The 16,909-nt window shown below is 55.5% G+C and overlaps 2 protein-coding genes and 2 long non-coding RNA genes across 27 annotated transcripts in view; 1 reads left to right on the top strand and 3 right to left on the bottom strand.

Annotated features, from left to right (window-relative positions):
* DNAH17 (dynein axonemal heavy chain 17) overlaps positions 1–15,962 on the top strand; it is a 150,931-nt gene extending 134,969 nt beyond the window's left edge. The window contains exons 74-81 of the mRNA XM_077973073.1: positions 813–1,040; positions 5,110–5,301; positions 10,147–10,326; positions 11,040–11,222; positions 12,633–12,815; positions 13,135–13,278; positions 14,176–14,401; positions 15,531–15,962. Coding sequence (XP_077829199.1) covers positions 813–1,040; positions 5,110–5,301; positions 10,147–10,326; positions 11,040–11,222; positions 12,633–12,815; positions 13,135–13,278; positions 14,176–14,401; positions 15,531–15,778 — 1,584 coding nt within the window. The 3' untranslated portion in view covers positions 15,779–15,962. The remainder of the gene's footprint in view (positions 1–812; positions 1,041–5,109; positions 5,302–10,146; positions 10,327–11,039; positions 11,223–12,632; positions 12,816–13,134; positions 13,279–14,175; positions 14,402–15,530) is intronic.
* LOC144336005 (uncharacterized) lies at positions 8,680–9,093 on the bottom strand. The gene is made up of 2 exons (XR_013407395.1): positions 8,960–9,093; positions 8,680–8,873 (listed from the first exon to the last, which is right to left on the bottom strand). It is a non-coding gene; the product is annotated as an uncharacterized LOC144336005 (long non-coding RNA).
* LOC144336004 (uncharacterized) lies at positions 11,934–15,137 on the bottom strand. Its single transcript, XR_013407394.1, has 2 exons — positions 15,017–15,137; positions 11,934–12,809 (listed from the first exon to the last, which is right to left on the bottom strand). It is a non-coding gene; the product is annotated as an uncharacterized LOC144336004 (long non-coding RNA).
* PGS1 (phosphatidylglycerophosphate synthase 1) overlaps positions 15,160–16,909 on the bottom strand; it is a 49,380-nt gene continuing 47,630 nt past the window's right edge. For 18 of the 24 annotated variants that reach the window (XR_013405723.1, XR_013405722.1, XR_003723516.2 and 15 more), the window contains one exon: positions 15,160–15,623. Coding sequence is in view for 1 of the 24 variants with exons in the window: in XM_077968895.1 (XP_077825021.1) it covers positions 15,612–15,623 (12 nt within the window). In the remaining 23 variants the exon portion in view is untranslated. 24 annotated transcript variants of the gene reach the window in all.

The following is a 16,909-nucleotide window of genomic DNA, read 5'->3' as shown; positions in this document are numbered from 1 at the left end:
CCAACATGGCAAAACCCCGTCTCTACTAAAAATACAAAAATTAGCCAAGCGTGGTGGCGTGCGCCTGTAATCCCAGCTACTCGGGAGGCTGAGGCAGGAAAATCGCTTGAACCCGGGAGGCAGAGGTTGCAGTATGCCAAGATCGTGCCACTGCACTCCAGCCTGGGCGACAGAGAGAGACTCAGTCTCAAAAAAAAATTAAAAAAAAAAAAAGACGACAAATGCTGGGTTGACAAAAGCATCCCTCCTCCTCCTCCTCCTCGCTTGGGGCAGGCAGCAAAGCCCAGAGCGCCCAGGAGATGCTCTCTGCACTTTTGGTTAAACCCTAGCACGACCACCCCTCCTCAGCCCCAGAGCCCGCCCAAGACCCCTCCTCACTACCGCTTGTCCTCGAGCACCTCTGGGCCTGTCCTGGCTTCCACGGGTCTTACAGTGTGTGTTGACCTCAATCCACAGGGCTAAGCCTGGCCCCGGTGGGAAGCCCTCGGCTTCAAGAGGAGGGGTGGGGACCACAGAATCTCAGCCTTATGCCAGGGAGGACACAAAGGACTCACCGTAAGGCTGGAAGTTTCCAATTCATTGAACACAAAAATCGATTCTGGGGCCTCAGTTCCTTCACTGAAGACATCCTGGCATGCCCAGCACCTGGTTAGGGTGGACTGGTGGGGGGCGGGGCAGTGCCAGCACCAGGCAAGTGTGGGGTGCTGGCAGAAGAGCCCTGCCCTCACCAGGGAACACAGCCGCGTGCCTGCCTGTCCTCGTGGGCCCAGGGCCGGGGAAAGCATGTAACCAGCCTCTGGTCTTGGCTGCAGAACATCCACCTGGTGGCCCGGTGGCTGGGGACGCTGGACAAGAAGCTGGAGCGCTACAGCACGGGTAGCCATGAGGACTACCGGGTGTTCATCAGCGCGGAGCCTGCCCCCAGCCCCGAGACCCACATCATCCCCCAGGGCATCCTGGAGAACGCCATCAAGATCACCAACGAACCCCCCACGGGCATGCATGCCAACTTGCACAAGGCCCTGGACCTGTTCACCCAGGTAAGGCCACGCCTGTTCGGGCTGCCTCGCCATCCCATGCCAGGGCCTGGCATCCATCCCTTGGGGCCCTGAGGACCATTCTGAACTCTGGGGACACCTCCCCTCTGGGTTTCCCCTGTCCACACACCCCTCACAGTCAAAATCAACATATTCCTAAAAGGCAGAAACATGCAAATCATTTCAGGTGCTGTGGCACATTTATTACTTAAAGCTTTAGATGCAGAAACACAGGTTTTAATCAGTTCTATGAACCTGCCAATGAGGGCTGGTAGATGCTGTCCATTGTGTTGGAAGAGCGTGGAACACGTCATGTCTGGTCCTTGGAAATGGGGCCCAGCTCCGTGGGGAGTCGACCTCCCTGGAGGTTGGAAGTACGAAGTCCACTGCTGGAGGCTGTGGGCAACCAGGGAAGATGAGGACGCTGTACTTGCTGGGGCTCCAGACGCATGACCGGGTTTCCTTGCCTTCAGCCCCTCCTCTGATCCACCATCAGCAGGAACAGCTGCCAAAACGCAGCCGGCTAGGGAGCCTGGCCCCTACTCAGCTGCAGCGGCCGCTGGCTGCCTCCGGGGCGGAGGGGGAAGGCCTGGCCTGCCTGGCACCTGGGACTCGAGGACCCTCCTTGGCTGGGATCCCACTTGTGCACCTGCCTGGGGTCTGACCTCACCTGACTCTTCCCTCACAGACCTCAAGGCTTTCCCCAAATGCCACCTTCTCCACAGCCTTCCTGGCTGCGGTTTTTGTTTGTTTGTTTTTGAGGAGTCTCAGTCTGTCACCCAGGCTGGAGTGCAGTGGTGCTATCTCGACTCACTGCAATCTCCACCTCCCGGGTTCAAGCAATTCTTGTGCCTCAGACTCCCGAGTAGCTGGGATTACAGGCATGCACCACCACACCCAGCTAATTTGTGTATTTTTAGTAGAGACGGGGTTTTGCCATGTTGGCCAGGCTGATCTTGAACTCCTGATCTCAGGTGATCCACCTGCCTGGGGCTCCCAAATCCTGGCCGCTCTTGTCCTCGGGGGTGCTCCTGTCTGCAGGTCCTCATGTCAGTATTTCTCCTTTTGGCACCTCAGCATTTTCTCTGTCTAGAACTTTTTCTGTGCGCAAACTTGATCTCCCAAGTGGAGCCTAAAACCTTTTTGAGGTTTGACACCCTGTATTCTTTTTTTTTTGAGACGGAGTTCCACTCTTGCTGCCCAGGCTAGAGTGAAAGGGCGTGACCTCAGCTCACTGAAACCTCTGCCTCCTGGGTTCAAGCAATTCTCCTGCCTCAGCCTCCCAAGTAGCTGGGATTACAGGCACCCACCACCATGCCTGGCTAGTTTTCTTGTATTGTTAGTAGAGATGGGGTTTCACCATGTTGGCCAAGCTGACCTCAAACTCCTGACCTCAGGTGATGCACCTGCCTTGGCCTCCTAAATAGCTGGGATTACAGGCACGAGCCACCACGCCCGGCCAACACCCTGTATTCTTCTATAACCCCTAACAAAGATCTGCTTATGGGGTGTTTTATCGGTCCATGAATGCGTGCCGTCCATGCCTGATACATTTTTTTAAAGTACTTACATGGAAATATTGGAGTCACCCACTAACAATTTCCACCAGCTTTTAAAGGATACACCCTTGTCAAAGTGTGAAAGTAAAAGAAAAAGCAGAAAAACAAATGTTTAAAATGGGTCCCCCATTCCGTTAACCAAACAATCGATACCACACACCTCCCGCCTTGGCCTGCACCCTGCTGAGGGGCGTGAGGATATGTCTTGGAAGCAGCACCCTAGTGTGATGAGTGCTGTGGGGCGCACACGGTGCTGTGGGGCCATGCAGCTCACAGCGGCCCTGAGGTCAGCACCGGTCCTGGAACGGTTTCTGCCAGTCTGTACGAGATCAACGCAGAAACCCAGAAGGCACTTAGCGAACTTTGCAGCGACCCGACACTGCTGTGAATCCAAGCACGGGGACGGTTTTTCCTTTGGTGTTCCATTTTATTGTATTTTGCAAAGTGTCAGGGACAGGGATCGGGGCACTTAGGCAAGGACTGGGCCTTCACTTCCAGCCAGCGTGGAGCCCTGCCAGCCAGCACATGGAGTGGCGCCTCATCCCATCTCTGGCTGGGGAGGTGGGTGGCCAGGCAGTGACAGCTGAGACCTGCGGGTAAAGAAACCCTTCACACGTTCAGGGACCAGTTGCCTCTGAGGGGTTGTGGGCCTCTGAGAACAAGGGCCCAGGGGAAGAAGTGGTGGTGGGTGGAACCTGCATGTCCATGATGCCGCAGACCTGAGTGCGGGCAGGCTGGTGAAAAGCACCCGATCGGATGAACTCTGGAGGATGGACGGACGGTGACACCCACCAGGCCTTCCCTTGTCCTTGCGGGCTGGCGAGTCTCCCATTTGCTGGTGTCACTCTGGCTCTCCAAGTGTTCACTGCCAGCGCCCTCCCCAGGGAGCTGAGGTCTGAAACGGACTGGCCAGGCCAGTCTCCTGGGCCCATCGTCTCCATCCCAGGCAGCCAGGAGGGGATACTCAGGTGATAGAACTCCAACCGCTCCCCTTCTTGTCCATGTTGCCAGAGGGGCCTGTGCCAGGCTTTCCATGACGCCCAGGACAGGGCCCCACTCTTGGTCCACCCAGGGCACTTCCCCTGGCATTTATCTGTCCCTCCCCAGCGGGAGCCTCGGCCACTGTGCCCCACCCAGAGTGCCTGGCCCCGGAGGTACTCCCAGCCGCTGAGCAGAGCAGGTGGAGCACAGCTCCGTTTCAAGAAGCCTCTGGGTGTTCAGGAGTCACTACAGAGTCACTACAGACGGAGTCACTACAGAGTCACTACAGAGTCACTACAGAGTCAGTCACTACAGAGTCAGTCACTACAGAGTCACTACAGAGTCAGTCACTACAGAGTCACTACAGAGTCACTACAGAGTCAGTCACTACAGAGTCACTAGAGTCACTACAGAGTCACTAGAGTCACTACAGAGTCACTACAGAGTCAGTCACTACAGAGTCACTACAGAGTCAGAGTCACTACAGAGCCACTACAGAGTCACTACAGAGTCACTACAGAGTCAGAGTCACTACAGAGTCACTACAGAGTCAGTCACTACAGAGTCACTACAGAGTCACTACAGAGTCAGTCACTACAGAGTCACTACAGAGTCACTACAGAGTCAGTCACTACAGAGTCACTACAGAGTCACTACAGAGTCAGTCACTACAGAGTCACTACAGAGTCAGTCACTACAGAGTCAGTCACTACAGAGTCACTACAGAGTCAGTCACTACAGAGTCACTACAGAGTCACTACAGAGTCAGTCACTACAGAGTCACTACAGAGTCACTACAGAGTCAGTCACTACAGAGTCACTACAGAGTCACTACAGAGTCACTACAGAGCAAAGATTAACGAGGAAAAGCGCACAAAGCCAGAGACCTAGGAGGCACAAGTGGGGCTCAGTTGGCCTTTCCCTGGAGCCAGATAAAAAGGATTTAAGAAGTGACTCCACCCCATCCCCCCATTCCCCCATCCCCTATCCCCCCATCCCCTATCCCTCCATCCCCTATCCCCCCATCCCCTATCCCCCCATCCCCTATCCCCCCATCCCCTATCCCATGCCCCATCCTCCCATCCCCCCATCCCCTATCCTATCCCCCATCCTCTATTCCATTCCCTATCCTGATGGAACTTTATCAGTTGTTTTTAGAGTTTGGGATACTGTGCGTAAGTGATGAGGAATGTTGATAATTACAAAGAAACATTCTTTCTTATTAAAGTAGTCCCGAAACGTCCAGGATTTGGGAAGATCTTATTAGGAAGCAGTATCAATAATTCAACTTGTAATAAGTACTTGAAAGGGATAAAAACAGACTTTCTGAAAGAAAATCGTACTCAGTCATGACAGCCCAGCTTTCCCTGCAGCTGGTCTGATGGAGACCCCCTCAGCCCACAGCTTTGTCCCCCCACCACCCCTACCGCAGCAAAGCATCTGGCAAGGGCTGGACGCTAGTCACCCTCAGGGGCATTTCTGTGTAAACTTCTCCCTCTCCGTAACACCTGACTGGAGCATGTGCCCCACAGGACACCCTGGAGATGTGCACCAAGGAGATGGAGTTCAAGTGCATCCTCTTTGCCCTGTGCTACTTCCACGCAGTGGTGGCAGAGAGGCGCAAGTTCGGTGCCCAGGGCTGGAACCGGTCATACCCCTTCAACAACGGGGACCTCACCATCTCCATCAACGTGCTCTACAACTACCTGGAGGCCAACCCCAAGGTGAGGGGCTCAGTGGGCCCTGTGCTTGGACGTATCCCTCCCTCCCTCCCTCTGTCCCTCCTTCCCTCCCTCTGTCCCTCCTTCCCTCCTTCCTTCCCTCCTTCCTTCCCTCCTTCCTTCCCTCCTTCCCTCCTTCTCCTTCCCTCCCTCCATCCCTCCCTCCATCCCTCCCTCCCTCCTTCCCTCCTTCTCCTTTCCTCCCTTTCCTTTTGGTCTTTGTCTTAAAAGACATTAAGTGGGCCTGGGCGACAGAGCAAGACACCATCTCAAAAAAAAAAAAAATCAAGGTGGTTTCACAAACCAGAGAGAGCTTGAAAGGCAGTACCATCTGTGCTCTCTCCAGCCTGATGTAACAACGGTCAGTCCTTCGCCCCCACCTCCTGCAGGAGCCGCTTCTGCTTGTTGGCACACCCCACGCTACCTGCCCCTCCTGCACCTGGGCGGGGATTCCCCCAGAATCCTGGCACCGCAGGCTGTGAGCTGGGACTCGGTGGGGAGGACAAGCAGGGCTTCCTGGGCTGCAGGCCTCACCATTGCTGTGTCAGTGTCTGGAGAGAACCCAGGTTTGGAGCAGGACGGGCAGAAAACCTCCGTGGATAGAAGGGAGCCCTGTGTCCATTATGAGAACGCATAAAGGCGCATGCAGACTCCACAGAGGACTGAGCAGAAAGGCGCACATCCTCCAGAAACGGTCTGCAGCAGGAGGCACAGCAGGTTGGGGCACAGAGCAAGGTACACAGCAGGGAGGGCACAGGTTGGGGACCAGACGGTAGCGTATGAATCCCAGACCTGCTATTCACTGGATGGAGGTCCTCTGTAAGCAGCACATACGCCGCTAGGCCCTGCAGCCCCATCTACAGTCTCCTAAGACTTGGCCACCCCATCCATAAACTGGAGAGCGCAGCAGTGCCCACCACACAGGGCTCTTACGAGGCTCTGACTCAGGCTAAGCCTGGCACAGACCCAGGAGCCCCTCGCCCAGAAGGCAGAAGGCGGTGCACACCCCTATAAACCCTGGGTCCTCCTCCTCACTCTCAGCCTCCAAATCAAGAGCAACATGGACCCTGGCTCTGAGACAGCAAGGCCTGGGCGCCCTCTTACAGACTGGGAGGCAGATGGGAAGAAAGCAGCGCTCAGCTGCACGGGGGGCTGTTGACTGCACGGGGCCGCTACCTGCGTGAGGCCTTGGGGTTGGAGCACTCCCAGGGCCTGGGTGGTTAAACACCTGCCCCTGTGACGTGAGAAACAGTGCTGGCACCAGGGGGGAAATGTTCGAAGCCCGCTCTGCCACTCATTCACTGAGACCTCGAGCAAGTCACTGGACCACTAAGCCTGCTTCCTCACAGGCGGAACGGGGATGACGCCTCCGCCTCAGAGCCTTGGGGCTTCAATGAGGGAAGCCTGGCCTAGCAATGCCAGTTTCAGGAAGCCCCTCTTTTTTCCATCTCCTTGTAATAAGGCTCAGGACCTGGCCCACTAAGCCCCAGGCATGCACAGCACACGTGCTCTCAGTGGGTGTCCTGAGAAGGCCCCCAGGAGGTGACCTCTGATGTCAAGCACCCTGCCTGGGAGGCCATGACAAAGCCTCCTCACTGAGGCTGGAGGACGACGACCTCCCAGACTGCTGCTGGCGAACGCTGGGCCTGGAACGTGGTACGCTTTGTTCTTTGGGAGGCACACCAGCCCTGGAGCAACAGGGGGCAGAACTGGGCCGGGACTTGGCTCCCCGTGCTCCCCGGCAATGGGCCACCGCAGGCCGCAGACGCCAGCAGGGGAAGGTGGCCTCCATCTGCCGGTCGATGGGGCAAGGTGCCAGCAGGACGTTTCACCCAGAACAAGACCCGGACCTGAAAACACTCCCAGACGCACGCAGGATGTTCAAAGGGACTTTCAGCACGGAGGGACGGCCTAACCAAGCAGACTAGTTTGGGAGAAAGTCTGGCTAGAAGTTTTTCATTTGAAATTTTTTATTTTATTTTATTTTATTTTTTTGAGACAGGGCCTCACTGTTACTTGGGCAGGAGTGCAGTGGCACAATCACAGCTCACTGCAGCCTTCATCTCCTGGGCTCAGGTGATCCTCCCACCCCAGCCTCCCAAGTAGCTGGGACTACAGGGGCCACTACACCCAGTTAATTTTTTGTTTGTTTTTTGTAAAGACAGGGTTTTGCCATGTTGCCTAGGCTGATCTCAAACTCCTGGGCTTAAGTGATCTGCCCACCTCGGCCTCCCAAGGTGCTGGAATTACAGACGTGAGCCACTGCGCCTGGCCAGATTAAGATTTTTAAGACAGTTCCTTAGCCATTGCGCACTGACACACACTGGGCAGCTTCTAGGCTGCTGAGAAGCCACACGAGTACCATGTACGTCAGCGGCTGCCACATCCTGAGGCGCAGTGTCCTGATGTGGCCTGCGCTGGCCAACCTTCCCTCTGTCCTCAGGCCTCCCTCCCCCTCCACAGACTCCCCACCAGCTCCCACATTCCCTTCATGGCACAGGTCATGCTACACGCTGAGTGACCACGGGGAATGATGTCATCTGGGTCCATGACCTGCTCAGCCCTCTGGGCTCTGAGGAAATAGATCAGGGATTCCCACGCGAACGGAAGACAAAAGTCTGCTGGAACGTTGCTTTGAAACACAGAGCAAGCTGCAGGGACTCCCAGGGAGGGGCCTGAGAGCTACAGCTCCCCCAGGAGTCTCTGGGGGATTCCCTCAGCAGGTGCGGGAAATGCAGACAGCACCCACCCCCGCCCACTGCAGGAAACCACCCTCCTGAGGTGTGTGGGGGGGTGGTCAGGAGGGAGAGTGGGGCACAGGTCTCCCTGCCTTTCGGGAGACACAGACGCTGCCTCCAAAGCTGCTAAGCAAGATGCAGGAAAAGCAGCCCGCAAACACTTGTGGCGACCAGACAGAGAAGGTTTTAAGTCACAAATGATAATTTGGAAAATATTAATGTTTTGAGTAAAAATTCATGACACTAAGCCAAGTGCAGTGGCCCAAGTCTATAATCCCAGCACTGTGGGAGGCCGAGGCAGGAGGACTGCTTGAGCCTAGGAGTTCAAAACCAGCCTGGCCAACACAGCAAGACCCTGTCTCTACAAAAAATTTAAAACACTATAGTCTGGAATGGTGGTGAGTGACTGTAGGCCCAGCTACTTGGGAGGCTGATGTGGGAGGGTCACTTGAACCCAGATCAAGGCTGCGTGAGCCATGTTTGCACCACTGCACTCCAGCCTGGGACACAGAACAAGACCCTGTCTAAAAAGCATACACATATGGGCCAGACACAGTGGCTCACACCTGTAATCCCAGCACTTTGGGAGGCTGAGGTGGGCGGATCACCTGAGGTCAGGAGTTCAAGACCAGCCTGGGCAACATAATGAAATCTCATCTTTACTAAAAATCCAAAATATTAGCTGGCTGTGGTGATGTGCGCCTGTAATCCCAGCTACTCAGGAGGCTGAAGCAGAATTGCGTGAACCCCAGAGGCAGAGGTTTCAGTGAGCAGAGACTGCGCCGCTGCACTCCAGCCTGGACAACAGAGCAAGACTCCATCTCAAAAATAAGCAACCTAAAAAATATATACATATGTATATAAACTCATGAGACCAAATCAGATGATTGAGGAATCAACTGGTTCTTATTCAATGAACTCACTGGTATTTGATGACAGCTCTTCTGGGCAGCACAGAGCGGAAGTGCTGTTATGAAAACATCTGCCTGGCGCTTCAGGAGCTGCAGACTTCAGGGAAAGAACAGGTGGGCAGAACTGGAGAGAAGCTGACCGTGAGCAGCAGGATTTCGCATGCTGGGTACCAAGAGAGAATGTCAATTATCTTATTTTTATCCCAATTACATGTTGGAATGATCTCTTTTAAAGTGGTTGCCACAAAATTTAAAATGACATTTGTGGCCTCGATCCGTGGCTCCCACCATCCTTCTGCTGAACTGGCTGTGCAGGAGGAGGCTCCACAGTGGGCACATGGAGGCGGGAGGAACAAGGGCCGGCTTCATGGCAAGGACGCCCATGAGCCAGACTTTGTAGAAGGAAGAGTGTTCCGGGGCGAAGGTGTGACGTGAGACCGCAAGGAAGCCTGGAGGGCAGTGGGAACGGCAGCAGGGAGGCGTGTGGTCGCCTGGCGTGTGCTCTGGTCCATACTGCCGAGTTTGGTCTTCATTCCCTAAGGCCCAGGCAGCCTAGGTCAGATAAGTCACTTGCTCAAACCCTCTATGTGACTGCAAAGACCCTGGAGGCACAGGAGCTACTAGAAGGATGAGAACCACGAAGGACTCGACTTCCACAAGGTGGGAGACTCACCAGATGCATCTGAAGATGTGACTAACTGAACTTCATCGACAAAAGATCGACAGCACTGGAGTCAATCCTTGAGTCACACAGAATCAAACCACTTGTGTTGAAATTGGACCATGAAGGGCAGTCTCGAATGTAACACAGAGCGGGAGAGGCAGAGGGAACAAGTTCCGATTCAGCCCTGTGGCCTCTGAGGCACAGTGAAGCACAGCAAACACCTGCCCCACGGGAGGTGCAGAGAGCACCGCCTGCAGAAGTGCTGTCCAAGGTGGAGGGAGGTGCCGCACAGCCCCTTGTGAGAGAAGCCAAAGGGGCCGGACACTGGTGTCTGATGGTGCGGGATAGGGAAGAAAGGTGGCCCTGGGGCCTGGCGACCCTGAAGGTAAACGGCCAGGAGGCCGACCTGGAGGGCAAGAAGGCCGCAGCACCAAAGGCTGGGTTCCCATGCCCTGCCTGCCTGAGCCTGACCCTCTTTCATGGCAGAGAAGGGGCACAGGGGCGCATCTTCCCCTACACTGTCATCCTTCCTCAGGTGCCCTGGGACGATCTCCGCTACCTTTTTGGTGAAATCATGTATGGCGGCCACATCACAGATGATTGGGACCGTCGGCTGTGCAGGACCTACCTGGCCGAATACATCCGAACGGAGATGCTGGAGGGAGACGTCCTGCTGGCCCCCGGCTTTCAGATCCCCCCCAACCTGGACTACAAGGTAAGGTGACAAGTTAAACAGGCGCTTAATGTAATGAAGGTTCGTGCCTCCCAGTGAGAGCCTGGCAGCACAAATGGAGCATCCATAACTGAGCAAGAACCCAGGCAACCAAACTAAGAGGATGAGAAATGTGTCTCACTTAGAAGAAGTACAAGGCTAATACAAACAACTTTTTTTTTTTTTTTTTTTTTTTTTGAGATGGAGTCTCGCTCTGTCGCCCGGGCTGGAGTGCAGTGGCCGGATCTCAGCTCACTGCAAGCTCCACCTCCTGGGTTCACACCATTCTCCTGCCTCAGCCTCCCGAGTAGCTGGGACTACAGGCGCCGGCCACCTCGCCCGGCTAGTTTTTTGTATTTTTTAGTAGAGACGGGGTTTCACCGTGTTAGCCAGGATGGTCTCGATCTCCTGACCTCGTGATCCGCCCGTCTCAGCCTCCCAAAGTGCTGGGATTACAGGCGTGAGCCACCGCGCCCGGCCACTTTTTTTTTTAATTTAAAAAACAGAAATGCAGCCTCAGGGAAGGGGAAATGGAATTTTCCTTTATGTTGCTGGGAGCACAGGGGCCAGCCCACAAAGGGGGCTGGGAAACAAGTGGGATCCGTACAGAGAGCAAGACGTGGGTGGAACGTTCTGGCAAGGAACGCTTAACGAACAGGACATGGGTTTCAGCCTGCACAGCTTCGCGTCTGCTTACAAACTGCCCTCTTTTTTAGGGTTACCACGAATACATCGATGAGAACCTGCCCCCCGAGAGTCCCTACCTATACGGCCTGCACCCCAACGCAGAGATTGGCTTTCTGACGGTCACCTCAGAGAAGCTGTTCCGCACTGTCCTGGAAATGCAGCCCAAAGAGACGGACTCAGGGGCAGGCACAGGAGTGTCCCGCGAGGAGAAGGCAGGATCTTTAAAACCGCTACCAAGCAAGAGGAAGGGGGAGGATCTAGAACCGGGGCCCGGGTGCCAGGAACTGGCGGCAGTACAGGGGAACTTGCTGGTGAGGTACACCCTGCCCCAGCCTCGGGCTTGGGTATCAGAAACGCTGGGGTGGGACCCACAGGCTGGTCGGCAGGTCCTCAGGCATGGCAGCTGCAGGCTTCATTCGGGTGAGGGCATGGGCCCAGACAAAAGGGATCCTCAGGGGTGTGGATGCGGCTCCGAGAGCACCCCACCCTCCACCCTGCAGTCTTCCAGCTTCCCCAGCTGAGTGCCAGGGAAGATACCGGCCATTCCCCGCCCTGGCCCGGCCAGCACAACAGCAGTAGCAGCTTGTGCAGGGCAGCCGGATGAGCAGGAAGGTGCTCCAGAGCAGCTCAGGGGCCACGACGGCAGGTCCTGCTGCTCACAGTATTAGATAGAGCTCAGGGATGTCAGTGCTCTGAACAAATTCTCACTTGTCTGGGGAGCTCTGTGCAGCCTCCTGGGTACCTCCCCCGCTTTTTTTTTTTTTTTTTTTTTTTTTTTTTGAGATGGAGTTTTGCTCTCGTTGCCTAGGCTGGAGTACAATGGCGCGATCTCGGTTCACTGCAACCTCCGCCTCCCGGGTTCAAGCGATTCTCCTGGCTCAGCCTCCCAAGTAGCTAGGATTACAGGCACACGCCACCACGCCTGGCTAATTTTGTATTTGTGATAGAGACAGGATTTCACCATGTTGGCCAGGCTGGTCTTGAACTCCTGATCTCAGGTGACCAACCCGCCTTGGCCTCCCAAAGTGCTGGGATTACAGGTATGAGCCACTGCACCTGGCCTGTACTTCTTAATAGAATGTGGAAAAGCTCTATTATGTATTAGCCAAGCACTAGGCTTCCCAGTAGACTGAATTCTCTATGTGAAACCCTTCTTAGTCTAATGATTGACATTAGAAACTGACTGACAGATGGTGTGTAGGTGACCACTGCACTGTGTGGGCCACTCCTTAACAGGATGTGCAGGGTGTGACCGGCATGGTCCCTACAGAAAGCCCAAGTAAAGGACAAAGTTGCAATCCCTCAACCACTGGCTAAATTTGACCAGAGGCCGGTGCATGGGAATAAATGTCTGAGGCACTGGGCCAGGTGACCTGAGGCACCCACGGCCGCAGCTGCAGGGCCTTGTAGTGAGATCAGAACATTCAGAGCTGCTGGCCAAGGCTCCCTCCCCTGGTCAAGGGTGTGGCTGCACCCACGACCCTGCGTTTCTGGCCACCCCACTTGCCTCCCCCCTCCCCTCCAGGAGTCGGGGCTGGGAACATTCGGGGCAGGCTCCCTGACCCTGCAGCAGGTGGGGCGTGCTCCTCGCAGTGACGGGCTATCTGGGGACTGGCTTCCAGGTGAAGGCCGTGCTGGACGACATCCTGGAGAAGATTCCGGAGACTTTCAACATGGCTGAGATCATGGCAAAGGCAGCGGAAAAGACCCCCTACGTGGTAGTCGCCTTTCAAGAATGTGAAAGAATGAACATCTTGACCAACGAAATGCGCCGTTCACTGAAGGAGCTGAACCTAGGGCTGAAGGTAAAGATGGGTCAGCCAGGCCCCAAGGACGTGGCTGGATGGCGAAACCAGCAGAAACCCAGGCCTCTGGCAACCCAGGCCTAGCACGGGCCCTGGGATCAGCATGGTACTGCTCCCTCTCCAGAGTTCTGGCCGTTCCAGAACAAGCCCCAAGGAGCTCATCTAGACAGTTCCTGAGCAGGAAGCGCTTGCGCGGCCCTGATGCAGGGTATCTCGAGAGGCGCAGCACAAAACCACACTGTGTTGACAACTCGTGACGTGCACTGGGGCTGGAACTCTCCTGGGCCCCAACCCAGGGCTCCGTCTGTGTGTCTCCTAGGGAGAACTGACCATCACGACCGACATGGAAGATCTGTCCACGGCTCTCTTCTATGACACCGTGCCTGATACGTGGGTGGCCCGGGCCTACCCCTCCATGATGGGCCTGGCGGCCTGGTACGCAGACCTGCTGCTCCGCATCAGGGTGAGTGCCGTTTTCTCTGAGAGGCTTCCTAAGACTCAGGGACTGAGTGCCCAGGGCTCGGCACACCCCACACCCTAGAGCCTGCAGGAGCATGGCCAGGAGGCTCCTGGGGGCCTGTCCTCCATCAGACCAGGGCCAGAAGGGCCTAGCCCACACCCCACCCATCCCCTCCCACGCCCTGACAGTGCAGCCACTTCCTCCCAAAGGAGGAAAACAAGCCAGGCCACAGAGAGCAGCTTCCATCAGCTCTTCCTCGAGCGACCCTCAAAGGGTAAGCTGCCCGCTGTAAGGAGCGAGGCAGTGAAGGCAAGAGCCTCTCTGGGCTCCTGAATTATCCACAAACGGGTAGCCATTCCCTTCCTGACCCTTCTCTACCTGTTCCCTTGTTTAAAATGGAGCAGATAACAGCTGGACGTGGTGCCTCATGCCTGTAATCCCAGTACTTTGGGAGATCAAGGCAGGGGGATCACTTGAGGCCAGGAGTTCAAGACCAGCCTGGCCAACATGGCGAAACCCCGTCTCTACTAAAAATACAAAAATAAGCCAAGCATGATGGCCTGCACCTGTAATCTCAGCTACTTAGGAGGCTGAGGCAGAAGAATCGCTCGAACCCAGGAGGTGGAGGTTGTGGTGAGCCAAGATTGTGCCACTGCACTCCAGCCTGGGTGACAGAGCGAACTCCGTCTCAAAAAAAAAAAAAAAAAAAAAACAGGCAGACACCAAAGTTGCGTCACGGCAGGTGGCTGGGCTCCATGGCCCCTACTCTATCCAGCACTTCTAGCTTGCTGAGTAGCCCATGGAAGGTTCTGGCATGAACCCTGCTCAGAACGGCCAAGGCCCTGTCGTTCCCATGTCATCCTGTGCCCTCTCCTCTCAGTGGCTCGTGTGTCCTTGCAGGAACTCGAGGCCTGGACAACAGACTTTGCCCTGCCCACCACCGTGTGGCTGGCTGGCTTCTTCAACCCCCAGTCGTTCCTCACGGCCATCATGCAGTCCATGGCCAGAAAGAACGAGTGGCCCCTGGACAAGATGTGTCTGTCTGTGGAGGTGACCAAGAAAAACCGAGAGGACATGACCGCTCCCCCCCGAGAGGGCTCCTATGTGTACGGACTCTTCATGGAAGGTAAGGAGGGTTCTGTCTGCAGAAGCTTCCAGAGCCAGTGCTACTTGCCAAGACAAGATAAAACTAGCTCTTGGCAAAGACAGGCTGTTCAAGAGCTGTGGGGACAGGCAGGAGAGAGGTGCTCTCAGGGGGCATCAGCCTGCAGGTCAGAGCCACACTGACCCTAGAGAGGGTTGAGAGGATTCAGGGAATGTGTAGCGGTCTGGAGGAGACCAAAAACGCCCCAGTCACTTGGTCTGTGTTTTAGTGAAAACAGCAGAGCTTGTGTGAGAGCGGCTCCGACCTGATGAGAAGCGCTGAAAAGCTCAGGCTTTCCCCGGCATGGAGCAGTGAGCCCAGGACCGAAGTGCGTTTTGTGGCTGCGCTGAGACTCCAGGGCAGGCCGGCTGGCCCAGTGCCACCCGATCCCCAGCTGCTGCGGCTCCTGGAGCACAGGGTTCAAGGGAAAAGAGGCTGGCGCACCTGTTAGAAATCTACCCCCACATCACCCCATCCTGCTACACAGAAGAGGTCAGACAGGACGAGGCCGGCCCTCTCCTCAGCCCGCCTCTGAGTTGAGCAGCAATGCCACCACCACATGCCTGTCCCCTTCAACAGCTGACATCACCCTGTTACCTGTGGGGTGGCAGGGCTGGGCTGGCACTGGCTCAGGCGCCCCATTTCCTACACAACCAAGACGAGCTCTCCATGTTTATTCTGAGATTTCAGACAGGAAACAGAAACATCATTAAACAGGGCGAGTAGAAATAATAGTCTGGTTGAAGGCAAATAATATTTATATACATAGCTGTATGTACACATAGAGCAGACATCACACATAAAGAATCAGGGAACTTTAATTGTTAGCTGGAGTTATGATTTCCTGCCACTGACATTAAGGCTGACAGATGAGGCTCTGAAAACGCCACAGATTTAAACGGATGGAACCCGAGGGCTTTAGCTGAGCGGTTCCTTGTGCCCAGCGAGACGGGGTAGTTACAACATGCACGCCATCACCTACGAAGGCCTCTGCTTCCTGCTGTGGCACCTGGCCTGAAGCCTTTTGGGGTGGAGCCCATCTCTGCAAAGGGAGGACCCCTCCCTTACTTACTGGCAGCACACCCGGCCCTCAGCCATACTGTCCCCGCAGGGGCTCGCTGGGACACCCAGACCGGAGTCATCGCAGAAGCGCGGCTGAAGGAGCTGACCCCAGCCATGCCTGTCATCTTCATCAAGGCCATTCCTGTGGACCGCATGGAGACCAAGAACATCTATGAGTGTCCCGTGTACAAAACACGCATCCGCGGCCCCACCTACGTCTGGACCTTTAACCTGAAGACCAAGGAGAAGGCAGCGAAGTGGGTCCTGGCAGCCGTGGCGCTGCTGCTGCAGGTTTAGCTCACCCCCGCCTCACGGCCCACGCTCCCCGGGGCTGGACCACGACTCAGCCCTTCACCTGTGACTTATTATTTACAGGAACTGGTGGTTGCTTTTGTTCTCTTAAATAATCAAGGTGAACTAACCAGAGGGTGGAGGTTGGCATGGAAGAGGTGGGGCAGATTAAAACCAGTGGAGCCATTCAGTTGTGCCCATCTGACTCCATTCTGTACCTGATGGCCACCGTAGGGCCTGGCTCAGGCTTTGGGGAAAGGCCCCAATTCCCAGCAGCCAAAGGCAAGCATTCCAGGAAGCAAACCCTAAATCCTGACTTCCTGGGGGCGGGGGGGGGTCAGTGGGGTTTGTTTTTAACACGAGCAGCATGTGGGGTGAAGGCTTGGCACTCACACCCTCCGGCCTGATGCTACATGCAAACCACCTGCCAATGAGGGGACAGGGCGTTACCCCGTAACAGAAGCTGCCGCCTCCACACAACGTCTCATCTGCCATTACTCCCCGCTCCCAAAAACAACAGGACCTTTTACAAGTAAGGAAACACACCCAAGCCCCCGCCCCCAGAGTCTAGAAGAACAAGCCGTTCCCACAAGCCAGCCCCGGACGTGTGGGGCTCTGCGGCTGTGCTGATGCAGGACACGGCAGTGAGGTGGCCAGGCTGGCTACAGCAGCAGGGTGCAGGCACAAGGGGAGAGGATTAACTAGCAACCTGGGGGATGAGGGGAGGCAGCTGTAAACGCCAGAAAAGATAGATCCCAGGGGGACCAAGACAGGGTCCTCAACATTTTTTTTTTTTTTTTGAGACAGAGTTTCACTCTTGTCACCCAGGCTGGAATGCAATGATGCAATCTTGGCTCACTGCAACCTCCACCTCCTGGGCTCAAGCGATTCTCCTGCCTCAACCTCCCAAGTAGCTGGGACTACAGGCACCTACCACCACACCCAGCTAATTTTTGTATTTTTAGTAGAGACAGGGTTTCACCATGGTGGCCAGGCTGGTCTCAAACTCCTGACCTCAGGTGATTCACTGACCTTGGCCTCCCAAAGTGCTGGGATTACAAGTGTGAACCACTGCGCCCGGCCCTCGAAGTTTCTTAGGCTTCAAAGCAAAGCAGGCTGGTGCAGCAGTTCACACCT

Source organism: Macaca mulatta, chromosome 16, assembly GCF_049350105.2.
Source record: "Macaca mulatta isolate MMU2019108-1 chromosome 16, T2T-MMU8v2.0, whole genome shotgun sequence".
NCBI classification, from domain to species: domain Eukaryota; kingdom Metazoa; phylum Chordata; class Mammalia; order Primates; family Cercopithecidae; genus Macaca; species Macaca mulatta.
Note: the sequence above shows the minus strand (reverse complement) of the source record. Positions and strands in the feature narration are given on the sequence as shown.